The 13,843-nt window shown below is 37.8% G+C and overlaps 1 protein-coding gene across 1 annotated transcript; it reads left to right on the top strand.

Moving 5' to 3' along the window:
* The first annotated feature begins 8,274 nt into the window (after positions 1-8,274).
* On the top strand, positions 8,275-13,552 carry LOC145165091 (Tetratricopeptide repeat (TPR)-like superfamily protein). Its single transcript, XM_079083720.1, has 5 exons — positions 8,275-9,916; positions 10,617-10,801; positions 11,161-11,331; positions 11,448-11,903; positions 12,908-13,552. The coding sequence occupies exons 1-5, from the start codon at positions 8,428-8,430 to the stop codon at positions 13,370-13,372; spliced, it is 2,766 nt and encodes a 921-aa protein (XP_078939846.1). The 5' UTR covers positions 8,275-8,427; the 3' UTR covers positions 13,373-13,552.
* Positions 13,553-13,843: the final 291 nt, after the last annotated feature.

Raw genomic sequence — 13,843 nt, 5'->3', positions numbered from 1 at the left:
AGCTGCTCGAAGACTTGGAAGCAATGGTGGGACCCTTGATGACAAGAAATAAAGAATGAACAAGTTCTGTCTATAAGAGTTTGGATTTGTCACAAACATTATCTTATCATTATGGTTATGACAAATTCACATGGATAGGAACACATACACCATAAAATCTAAGTGTCATAAGGTTTCTCTCCTTCATGAAAATGATTGTGAGGAAACGCTTTCACTAGGAAGATTTTAATGAGATAGCGATTATGTAAATTGCATTCTCAAATTCGATTATGACCACGGCATCCCTCTTCATAGTTCGAATTGTGAGATTTGGCAATTAATTTGAACAGTTAAGACTTATTCCTATAAGTTCTAAAATGGTTTAAACACACATATGAGCTTTCTAAGGAAAGGTGTATGAGTTTGAGAAGCTTGATAAAGGTTTATCGAAGCATCTCGTATTAGAAATATGATCTTTGGAAGTCAATAAGTATTGATTTCTAGAAGTCCAACTGTTTTCTGAATACGTGTCAAAGCTAGTGGGAGCATGGGTGTTATGCTGGTATCGAGATAATTATCATGTTAGTGGGAGCATGATTATTATTTTAAATATTGCAAGTTAGCAATATTAATTATAGAAAACAAAAGTTTCACTTTGCAAAGTTGCAAGAGTTGAAAAGTTGTTTTGCTATAATTAAGGGAGAGAATATTATACTTCGTTTCAAAATCTAAAGGCTTGTCGTTTCAAAATCTAAAGGCTTGGATCAAGAAATTTTAATTAAGGACATATATGGATGTTATGTTGAAAAGATTCAACATATGGGAATCCTATATATGGCACTATTATAGCAAGGAACTGGTAAAGTATCACGTTTTTCATTATGAATCGTGTCCCATACGCTTCTGGATAAGATCGATCGCATATCTTGTAATATTTGAACGTTCTAAATTTTCCAAATGCCTAGGGCATTAAGAGGGAAAAAGGACTAGAACCGGATTTGACTAAAATAATTAAACAACTGTCAAGGACAATCTAAGGTTCGCTAAGGATTGGTCGGTTGTGAGCAGTTGGAAGTATAGTAATGAATGGACCATAATGACATTATTATGATTAGATATGATTTTATTAATAATGAGTTGTCGTATGGAAAATATGGAAATGTTTCCATATTGGGAGTTGGACGTTAAGAATTTATGTCTAGATTAGAAACTTTTATGCAAGAAGGATGTTCAAAGAAATGTACTTTGAATGAGAGACTTCATGTCTATGGAATTGCCTTGTAACAATCTCCAATAGAACACTTTGTAATATCGTTGGCAAAGTCTTGGTGACTTTTGTGCAATAAGATTACAAAAGGATCATTGCATAAAATGTTAGAATCTAACATATTCTAGTAGTGGCGAGAATTGTGTGTTCTTACACTAACGATAAGGATTAGGGATTGTGAAATGAGCATCATTGGAAATGATTGCAATTGATCTATTTCACAAAGTATGGACCACAGGTAAACAGAGTGTGCATGCTTGGTGGATGGGACAATTGTTGTTATAGTTCAAATAATAAGTTGATTATCCGAAACATTATACAATGAATAATGTGTAATCAATATGGTGACTAAATAAAAGGGGTTTTATTTATACTCAAAAGTTTGGGGCCATATTGGATTCAATTATTATTGTGATTCACTTTGCATGTTTTGACTTCCCGAATAATAAGATTATTCAAACTATCCACAGTCGCTTATACTTTGGAAGTAGGTATGAAAGAAGATTGTCATGAATTGACTTGTAGATTGTCTAAAGTGTATTAGACATAGCAAAAGTCTTCTACAACGTTCATGAGTGCTTATGAATTAAGATTTGAGCATTGGATTAAACCCACGCTCACTTGATCCCTTCAAGGATTTTATCACGAGTGATTGGTGAGAAGATAATATCTTATATTCTTGAAACCGAGACGTGTGAGTTGTAATTTACAAGTCGTTTGCACATTGATAATATGTAAACGCACCAGTAACTTGGTGTTATAAAACATATTGTTGTGTGTGATTTGATGAGTAGGTACAAGCAAGCATTGAGTCGAAGTTTATCCGTTCCTTTTAACCAATGTGGGATAAAAGCGATATATGTGGGCCCCTCGATGATTTAGTGATGACACCCTAAGTGCTTGGCCAAGCCTGGACTAAGTTGATGTGTTCAATGTAGTCTGTTATCAGTCGTCATAAATCGTAAATCGGGAAACAACACATGAACAGAGAGTATGATTAAAGTCCATGTCTCAGTTCATACGATATCTAGAATGGAGGAATATATGATCCCTTATCTAAAGGACACGTTTCTGATAAAATCAGAGTTCGTCAGCGGCTTTTGAAAGCTACGATTGCTGATCCGGTTCTGAAGTCATATGCAGAATAGTTGTTAGACTTATCCAAGTGGGAGACTATTGAATTAGGTGTCTAAGCCCATAACTATTTTGGTATGTACTTGACTAGATTACGAGCATGGTCCTTTTGGGTTGCCTTCACCATAGCAACTGATAGGATGAACTAAGGAGAAAGAGGATTAATTATGATTTATTAATATATTATAAGAATAATATATTAAGAGAGAAATCATATTGTTTAATTAATATTAGTCAAGAATTAATAAGAATTAATTTTGTGGCTAAAAGAGATTAATTAAATAAAAGGGACTGATATTGCAATTATATGATAGTTGCAATTAGGCTATGGATTCCTAATGGAAAGGGGATTGGACGAAATCTATGGGAAGCCCATATGGATTTCGTCCAAGGGCTTTCTAAGGGAACTCCATGGGCTGCTTAGGGCCTAAGCAGTCAGATTAGGGTTTCCTAGTTAAAATCCCTAATAGCCTAAGTATAAAAGGAACCCTTAGGCCTCCAAAAACGTGTCCAAATCTTTGAGAGAACCCTAGAACGTTTTTATGCCTCCTCCTTCTCCTTCTTCTTCATCCTTATTGCTAGTGGTGTTTGTGACTCTATTAGAGGTGCAACATTTGAGGCACTAAGCTTTTAGAAGTCAAGATCAGGAAGGTTTTTGAGATTGTTATTGCTATATAACAATCAAGGTAATGACTCTAACCCTAATCATATGTCAATTTCAGATTTGTATGCTAGTCAATTAGGGTTTATTGCTTTGGTATTCAATGTTGTATGTTTACTTAGAAAAACCTAGATCAAAGCAATTATGGTTGCATGAACACCATAGGAATGATGTTATGCTAATAATCCATCAAATTGGTATTTGTAACTGCAACGTGTATGCTTTTAAAATTGTATACGGTTAGGATCTTATTGCCTAAGAATAATTGATTTGGCCTTATTTCCTGTTCCTTGTTTGGTTGTGGTCCTAGGGTAGAGTCTATTATTCGACAGTCTATTAGATCCTGTTCTGTGTATAATTTGCATGCATAACGCAGCCGACAGTGAGGACGGATGGATGTGGATAGCGCGAGTCGCGATACGTGGGTGGAATGTTCTGTGGCAGTTCTTTGGATCGGAGTGTTTCTGCACGAATGTTGCTTGCTTCGTGCTTTGTGGAACTCTTGAGTGATGGGAGTCAGCCACTAAGTGGATATGGCAATATCCAGGAGGTGGATGGTTGGCATCATGAGGAGTTCTTTAGCAACTGATGGCAGGGTGAGATTGGGAACCTAGGAAAGCCTAGGTTATGCTCCAGTGAGATAGTGGGGCGGTTCAGTGAGGTTGGAAGTCCAGTAGGTGCTTCGGTGGATATTACGTTGCGGTTTAGCGGATATTCGGTGCATCAATGGGGTAGGTGACTTAGAGAATTCAGGAGGATTGCTGAGGAAAGTATGGATAGGTGTGGAAGGTAGTATGGGCCCGTACTACTGAAAGCACAGGATCCATACTCGAATCAGTGAGAGTCTTGGAGAATCTAAGAAACCTGGGAGAGAGGAATTTTGATTATGATTGAACCGTGGGGATAGCTGCTGTGCAGACTATGGATGAGCACACAAAGAGAAGGACCAGGGTTTGGTCCCGGCTCCGGTGGTGAGCCAGTTAGCAGAAGGACTGCCAGGACTTGGAGTACGCCTAGGTTCAGGCGGCAAGGATTGTGCTATCTAGTGCACATTCGGGATTGGAGACCAAGTCTCAGGGACAGCTTGTAGCCCGGTTTAGAGCAGATATTGTTCCAGTTATTGCAGTGTGGTATTGGCATTTGAGCCAGTGAGCGGGTTAGGGTGCGAGACCCTGGATGATATGGATTCCAGGGCCCGAGGGCAGAAGATTGATTAGGAGTACCTCGAGGAGAGAGGTTCAAGCCATGGGAAGTTAGTGGAGGATCTCGGGAAGAGATCCAGAAGCTTTGATTAGCTTTTGAGGGGCCAGTGGGGCCGGATTCGGTGCAACGCTTGCAGAAATTGCACGATGGAGCTTCGCTCCAAGAGTTGGATTGTCATTAGGACCGGAATAAAGTATTACATCATGTTCTCAGGAGGAGGTGGTCAGGGTTCCTCCAGATGTTTACGGATATGCTATATTCGGCTATTCCTGGTGGATATCAGGAATTTGCATTGCTTTGGAGTGGTGATAAGTTAGATCTCGGTTCGGTTCTCTGCTATTTTCTAGGATAGCAAGAGTTGTCAGATTCTAGTCAGCACGCCGAGGAATTTTTGAGGAATCATCAGACGGACATACCATGCGGAGTGGAATCCGCGTCTACCGTGATTGCTCTGGGTCATTGTCGGATTATGTTCAGTGATCTGAGTTGCTACGGGTGTAGCAGGTTTGGTCACATTGTTAGGGATTGCCCACAGGGGGAAAGCTCGTTATAATTGTTGCGATCAGAAGGGTGACAAGGAGGTAGACCATTTGAGAATCAGAGAGGAGCGATGAGTGCATCCGCTCCGGCTATTTTGTGGATCACTATTTGGACGAGAGGGTAGAGCCGGAGCCCAGCAGGGAGGGGCCCCACTTGCAGGGTCAGAGTGGGGAGACCGGAACTCCAGCAGACAAGGGTGCAGGCATGATAGGTGTATCATTGGTTGTTATCTTTGGTGGTGGTTGAGTTATACGCACCTTCAAGAAGAGCTATATGCCATCTGCATATTGTGATTTGGGTGGAATAGTACGGGATCATCTCCTGTTATATCGTGGATTTTTCCAGCAATTGAGTGTCATTTTGAGTATGGCCAGGGTTGGTTCAAGGGTTCGTACGAGGGAATTATGATTAGGTTTCAGTAACCTTAGCAATTATGTTAGGAAAGTCTCTCGGAGTTGCCAATGGAGGGAAGGAGAAGCTGTCGCTGAAGTATTGAGGGAACATCCGACCTTGGATTCCGAGATCTGAGTGTGATAACAGTGTGAACAGCCAGAGTCATTGGCATTGTTGGGGCGCAAGATGTGTTAGTTGGTTTCGGAAATTGTGTTGTTTGGAAGGGGTATGCATGGTGTTCTAGCTTTGGTAAGCACCGGTCGCCAGCAAGGTGAGCATTGGAACGTAATGAGGATTGGGAATCCTGCAATTTTCGTGTGCAGAGCGGTCTTAGTTGAATCTAAGTGGGGGAGAACCGTCCAGGCATCCGGGTCAGAAGTAGGGTGAAAGTGATGTAAGGCTACGGGGGAGCCGTATCATTCACTAATGGTCAGATAGGGTATAGTGTTGTAAGACAATGGGGGGAGCCGTAGCATTCACTAACGGTAGAGAGTGTTGTAAGGCTACGGGGGAACTGTAGCATTCACTAGCGGTAGAGAGTGTTGTAAGGATATGGGGGTGCCGTAGCATTCACGGATTCTGTCAGGTGATTTGGACTAGGGTAGGCTAATTCACAAGGGTTGTGGGAGAGCCACAACTTAGTAGGATCAGGACCCGAGGTGGTCAGGACCTGAGGTGGTCAGGACCCGAGGTGGTTGATCGATCAGTTATCCGGGGGCAAGCCTGGACGTGTATGGGAGTTCAGGGTAGAACCGGTAGAGACTATTGAGCTAAGGGTAGGACCTTGTGATACAGGATCTTGTGGTTGAGTGGTGCATGTTTCTGTAGGGCTGCGGCTGGGTAGCCTTGTTTTGGGATCTCATAGGAACCTGGTGGTTGGACCAGGTGCAATACTGGAAGTCTCAGAGAATCAGCTAAGGGTATTTATTAACCGGTCAAGTAAAGGATGATGGGAAGTCATGGGGCATTATGCAAATGCCGATTTGAGGAACTCTTGATGGGACAGGAGCAACAATTCGAATTTGGATAGGAACCCAAATCGGAATTCGTGCAGGATCTCGTTTCAGCGAGATATGATGTGGGGCGTCTATATGACAAGGGCATTGAGGGCAGAATTCCAGGTTCGTGAACGGGTTGGTTTGATGGTGGTTTAAGTCATTGGGATGTGTCCTGGGTGTCAATTCCAGCAAGAAAAGATTGGCGGAATGACAATAACATCCCCCCTTTCACATTTACTTCTTCTTCTTCGATCCTCTTTCTCACACTCAACCGCTTTCTTTCTGCCCCACAACACTGGCACATACATATACATCTAGAGTTTGAGTTTTGCTTAAGAAGGAATACAATGAAAGTAACAACAAAAAATGGGTCGCAGGTTCTTCGTTATCCCCATGCTATCGTGATGTAAGGAACAAGTAGACAAGAATTTCCAAAACCGACAAAAAAACAACCCCTCAAGTTTGGTCCATTGACAATTTTAATCTAGATTTGATTTTCTTTAACAAAATAGGTTTCCATAAATAGCATAATGCCCCCTGGACTTTTATATTATTATTATTATTATTATTATTATTATTATTATTTTAACCCTTTACATCTATAAAACGCCTTTAATTTAATTCATTTGCAAAACCTTAAAAATTAGTCTTTAATTATATCATTATTTGTATTATTTATCAACCATATTTTGAAATAATTAAAAGGAAATGAGGCGTGACAATATGTTCCAATTTTGTCTTTTAGCAGGTTCTGTGGTTCCCGGTATTGGACCAGTTTGTTATGTGTAATCTGTGAAACTTGTAAAAACTACATAACTAATTCCCTTGAAGTCAAATTGCCATGAGATTTTTTTCTAGCATGTATTATATAACTTTCACTTCAATTTACGATATAATTCTATTAGTTTTTTTTCCATATTGCATGAGTTATAGTCCACCAAAGTATCAAAAGCTAAAAGTTTTCTTGTTTTCCAACTTTTATATGTAATTTGTGAAACTTTTAAAAATTACACAACTTATTCGTTTGAATTTGGATTGACATGAGATCTTTTCCAACATATATTTTATAGTTTGTATTTCAAATTAGGTTATACTTTTATCATTCTTGGTTCCATATAAAATGAGTTACAATCCCATATAGTCGATGTATCAAAGTTGAAAGTTTTTCAGTTTTCAGCTTTTATGTGTAATATGTGAAACTTTTACAAATTACAAAATTCATTCGCTTGAAGTCGGATTGACATAATATATTTTCCAACATGTAGTTTATAGTCTGTACTTCAATTTAGGCTATAATTTCGTAATTTTTGGTTCCATATTAAATGAGTTGCAGTCCCTGAACTCGAGGTATCAAAGCTAAAAGTTTTTCGCTACTGTTTAAATGACTTATAGCATATGTAACAAATGTTATACCGGTTTAATGAGTCCAAGAACCAAAAAACCAGCACCGACACCAGAACCTATATGTGTCACTAGGGTCCAGTCCACTGTCCAAGGAATTCTCTAAAACCGACCCGATTGGACACTCGCCCTTAGAAGCAACCACACCAAAGTTGATGTACTACTAATGATCGTAGAGAAGAAAGCTATAAGTGAAAAGAAGAGAGAGAGTTGACTTTACCATACTCTATGATTCGTCGTTGCATCTCGTGGTGAAGAGAACGTAGAGCAACACTCATATCACCACGACACCCTCTTGGGGCGTTTGCACGACCGTAGTGAAATGCCAACGTGGCATGAAACCCTCCCGTGGTATGCATACCGAGAGACCTAAATTTAACTGTGGCCTCGTGAAGTATTGACTATTTTTAGACAATCAAAAGTTGTATACTCCGTCATGAGTTCACTAAAAGAAATAAAAGAAAAAAACGAGAGAAAATAAAAGAAGTGAATTGATTTTCATTTTCTTTCTCTTACGAGTTCATTGTGACTTGAAAGGATAGTTTATATGAAAAATTAATATGAATCTTCTTTTTGTTATTTTTGTTATTTTTTTTAAACAAAACTCAGGAACAATAATTTTTATTTATTTATTTATTCTTCGAGGAGTAATGCGTTTGGAAATTTCCTTTTATGTAAACGGATATATATATATTTTTCTTTCGCTCGGGAGAGATCTCTCTCTTTAAGCTTCTAGGGTTTAGCAGTACGTATCTCTCTAATGGTAACAGTGTCGATCGATATTTGAAGAGTCCATCTGTATTTGAAATTTTAGATTTTGCTATTTTCACCGGATATACAAATTTTCATCAATGTCGATTCCAAGCGAATTGTATCCTAGCCAAGACGATCTTCTGTACGAGGAAGAGCTCCTCAGAAATCCCTTCAGTCTGAAGCTATGGTGGCGTTACCTGATTGCGCGAACCGAATCCCCTTTCAAGAAAAGAGCAGTAATCTATGAACGAGCTCTCAAAGCCCTTCCCGGAAGCTACAAACTATGGCATGCTTATCTCCGCGAACGCCTCGAATTGGTACGCAATTTACCTATTTCTCACGCCCAGTACCAAACTCTAAACAATACATTCGAACGAGCTTTAGTTACAATGCACAAAATGCCTCGAATTTGGATCATGTACTTGACTAGTTTAACTGAGCAGAAGCTGGTTACTCGAACTCGTAGGACCTTTGATAGAGCTCTCTGCGCCTTGCCTGTGACACAACACGAAAGGATTTGGGAACCATATTTGGTTTTCGTGAGCCAAAGGGGTGTTCCTATTGAGACGTCACTTAGGGTTTACAGAAGGTATCTGAAGTATGACCCTGGTCATATCGAGAATCTCATTGAGTTCTTGTTGAATTCGAAGCTATGGCAAGAAGCAGCTGAGAGATTGGCTGGCGTCTTAAACGACGATAGATTCTATTCGATTAAGGGGAAGACTAAACATAGGCTATGGTTAGAGCTATGTGATTTGCTTACCCAACATGCTACAGAGATCTCAGGTTTGAATGTGGATGCTATCATTAGAGGTGGTATCAGGAAGTTTACAGATGAGGTGGGTCGTCTATGGACTTCATTAGCAGATTATTATATCAGGAGGCAGTTGTTAGAGAAAGCCAGAGATGTATTTGAAGAAGGGATGACTACTGTTGTGACAGTAAGAGATTTTAGTGTAATCTTTGATGCATACTCACAGTTTGAAGAAAGCGTGCTTGCTTTGAGGATGGAAACCATGACTGAGAGTGAAGATGAAGAGGAAGATGGTGAGACAGAGAATGGCATCGAAGATGAAGATGAAGAAGATGATAGGCTTGATGTGGGAAAGCTGGAGGAAAAACTTAAGAAATTTTGGGTCTCTGATTACAAGGATGTTAATTTGAGGATAGCAAGATTCGAGCATCTTATGGATAGAAGGCCAGAACTTGCTAATAGTGTTCTTCTTCGCCAAAACCCTCATAATGTGGAACAATGGCATAGAAGAGTCAAGATATTTGAAGGGAACCCCACAAAGCAGATATTGACATACACTGAGGCTGTAAGAACAATTGATCCAATGAAAGCTGTTGGGAAACCTCATACTTTATGGGTTGCATTCGCCAAATTGTATGAAAGTCACAAGGATATTGGTAATGCAAGGGTAATATTTGATAAGGCTGTGCAAGTGAATTATAAAGCTGTGGATAATTTGGCTAGTGTGTGGTGTGAATGGGCAGAAATGGAACTTAGACATAAAAATTTCAAGGGAGCTTTGGAACTAATGAGGAGGGCTACTGCTGAACCTTCTGTTGAGGTCAAACGGAGAGGTAATTACTATGCTAGTTTGCTTTGCTTATATGTTTTCATCATAAGAATCCATGTGAAAATATTTGCTACAGAATTATTAAGCTTCTGTTTCCTTTTTTATCCTCACTAAGGTGTTTGTGACTTTTTTCTTTGACTTGATGGAATTAATGGGAACATGACTTATCCTGGACAGGTATATAGTAGTGCTTCTATTTGACTTGATATAAACTAATGAGCTTAATGGTTTAAGTGACAGGAGGGTGTCTTTATCCATTAAGAACTCATTAACCACTCTCCTTTTTTTTTTCTTTTCTTTTAAAACATATTCAAACCTACTCATATTCTTCCCCCTAAAATTAGCTGGTTCTCTCTCCTACCCTCGTCTTCTTCCCCTAGAACATGTAGGTATTGTTACATTTTAAAAAAATTATATTTTAATTTACATTTTCAACTTATAAGTTATAACGATTCTTAAATAAACAATCAATTATTAATCTGTATCCAGTGATCACTTCTACACAGAAGGGTAAAATGGACAATATTTCATATTCAGTTGTTATATCTTTATAAGTAGAGATTAAGTCCATTGAATTAAAAAGGAACAGCATGGTAGATATCTTGAATTGCTTTTTTTTACTTTACACTTTGTAGGCTGTAGCATGTATTATATTTTACAATTGATGGTTTGGAGTCTTACATTGTTTCTTTTTTTTTAATCAGTGGCTGCTGATGGCAATGAACCAGTACAAATAAAGTTGCACAAATCCTTGAGACTTTGGACTTTTTATGTGGATTTAGAGGAAAGTTTAGGCACTTTGGAATCCACTCGTGCTGTTTATGAGAGGATCTTGGATCTTCGTATTGCCACTCCACAAATTATTATAAACTATGCAATGCTATTAGAGGTATGGAACTTACTCTTATTTTCTTTATAATGTACTTTCATTTATTTCTTTATTATAGGTTATATATTAAGGTATTGTACTTTCAAAATTTACCCAATAGATATTGCTTTGTATTTTGATGACATTGCTATAATTCGGTAGATTTCTCAAAGTATAGTGCTTTAGTAGGAAGATATTATAAACAAATAGAAGAAAGTACATTGCTGTATTTTTATTATCTTGAATTTAACCCTTTTCTTTATGATGACAAGCAATGAAATTGAAAGTAGAATGCTATATATAACTCTGCATGTTACATTTGTACTTGTTAATGTGTGAAATCAAAAACTTATAATTTGACTGAGTTGCATGTTATCCAGGATAACAAGTACTTTGAAGATGCTTTTAAGGTGTATGAAAGAGGTGTGAAGATCTTCAAATACCCACATGTGAAGGATATTTGGGTTACTTATCTCTCTAAATTTGTCAAAAGATACGGGAAGTCCAAACTTGAAAGGGCTAGAGAACTATTTGAGCATGCAGTTGAAATGGTACTATGGTTATTCTAATCCAAAATGGAACTCTAATTTCATCATTGAATGATGTTGAAAAATTATTTGAGAAAATCAAACTTATATAATATTATTGATGTGTGATTATTGAACAGGCTCCTGCAGAAGTTGTAAAGCCATTATACATTCAATATGCAAAACTGGAAGAAGATTATGGTCTAGCTAAAAGAGCCATGAGGGTATATGATCAAGGCACAAAAGCTGTCCCATCAAATGAGAAATTAAGCATGTATGAAATATACATCGCACGTGCAGCTGAAATATTTGGAGTTCCAAAAACTCGGGAGATTTATGAGCAGGCAATTGTGACAGATGGACTTCCAGAAAAGGATGCAATGAAGATGTGTATAAAATATGCAGAGCTTGAAAAGAGTCTTGGAGAAATCGATAGGGCAAGAAAGATATATGTTTATGCATCTTGGTTGGCTGATCCCAGATCTGATGGTGATTTTTGGAATAAATGGCATGAATTTGAAGTGCAACATGGGAATGAGGATACTTTTAGAGATATGCTCAGGATTAAGAGGAGTGTTTCTGCTAGACATAGCCAGGTATCTATCTCATCATGTCATGTCATGTCATGTGCTTACTTTTTTTTTAGGTTCGTGGGATTTGGCCAGAATCGGAATTCAATTCCAGTGTTTGGTTAGAAATCTGTTGGAACTAATGAATTCCCTTGACTGATGGATTTCAATAGTACATGGATTTTTCTTTTCTTAACAGAGTAATTTAAGTATTTAGAGTGAATTGCATTTTTGGTCCCCGAGTTTAGCTGATGTTTGCATTTGTCCCAAAAAAGTTTTCTCTTGCAGTTTTGGTCCTCATTTAAGATTATTATTCCCTATTCAAAAAATGAATATAATTTAGGACCAAAATCGCAAAAATCAGATATATTGAAGGACCAACTATAGTCATTTTACTTGGAACGGGACCAAAAATGTTGCAAGAACTTCGGTTGAGGACCAAAATTGCAAGAAAAGACTTTTTGGGACCTAAATTGCAAAAATCTTCTATACCCGGACAATAAAACGTTACATGAAGAGCACTAAAATTGCAAGCAAAAACTTTTGGGACCAAAAAAGGAAAATCTGCTATGCCCGGGGATCAAAAATGTAGTTTACTCCAATATTTATAATACATTTTTCCTAAAAATATATATATATATTAAAAAAATAAATAGCATTTCCATCATAATACGCATAATATACTTTTTTTTAGCCAAAATGGTTTTTAAAGGATTGCATGAACAAGATACTACTATTAAAGGGTAGTTTAAACTTTTTTGTAAGTATTTATAATTTATTTTCAAATATGTATCCATAAAACCGACAAGAAATCAAGGGTAATTCTGTCATTTGTCATTATTTGTTCTGCAGATTTACAAACCAAACAAAGGAATTCCATTCCATTCCATTTCCTATTAACCAGATCTCAATTTGATTCCCATTCCTTCCAAAACATTTTCCTAACCAAACACCACCTAAAGATTTGAGTACTATAATCATATTATTAACGCACACGTTAAAAAATAGATATTAACAATTGTTTGTTACAGACACACGTGATGCTACCTGAGTACTTAATGCAAAAGCCTACAGTCGATGAAGCCATGGACGCATTAAAGAAAGCCGGTGTCCCTGAAGACGAAATGGCCGCTTTAGAAAGACAGCTGGCACCTGCCGCCCCCAAAACCACCACCACCACCACCACCACCATGGATTCCGGCAACCGGAAGCTTGGATTTGTGAGTGGCGGTGTACAGTCGTCGGAAACCGCCTCTGGAATCCAAAACCAGGAAGAGATTGAGCTTCCGGAAAGTGATGATGAAGAAGAAGATGATGATGATGGGAAGGTTGAGATCTCACAGAAAGATGTTCCGGAAGCTGTTTTTGGAGGACTTGTGAGAAAAAGAGATGAAGAAGAAGAAGAAGAACAAGTGAAAAAAGATAATGAAAATGGTGATGCTGGTAGTCGTCTTGGTGCACTTGAAAGAATTAAGCGAATGCGACAGGGAAACTAGTTTTTTCTTTTTTGAGTTTAAATTGTTTTGAAATTTTGAATGTTTTAGTTGGGAATCGTTTAAAAAACTGTATTGTAAAAAACTTGTTATTGGTATTTCTACGAGTCTTTTTGGTGTTGGGATATCATTAGTTTTGAATTGTACCTAATCGATCCAAAGACCCACAATTTTGTTGCTTTACTTTTCAATTTGATTTTAGGGTAAGTGCAAATTATAAACTATTTTCATATATGTATTTATATTGGGCTAATGTAATATTTGTTTATAGGCATAGGTGTGAACACCGCCCCTTACCACTCACATCTGTCTTTCAAATGTATCAAAATTCATTTGCAATGCCACGTGAGACTTGGATTTCAAGTATAACAAGCATTTCAAAAGAGCCATTACAAAAAGAAATATCTTCTTTTTTGTTTAGTATTCATTTTAATTTATTTAATTTTTAAATTTACTTATTATATTATTTTAGTT

The sequence above is a fragment of the Lactuca virosa genome, chromosome 1 (assembly GCF_052849685.1).
Source record: "Lactuca virosa cultivar CGN04683 chromosome 1, Lactuca_virosa_CGN04683_v6, whole genome shotgun sequence".
Lineage (NCBI taxonomy): Eukaryota > Viridiplantae > Streptophyta > Magnoliopsida > Asterales > Asteraceae > Lactuca > Lactuca virosa.
The sequence above is the reverse complement of the archived record's forward strand: the minus strand, read 5'-3'. Positions and strand labels throughout refer to the sequence as shown.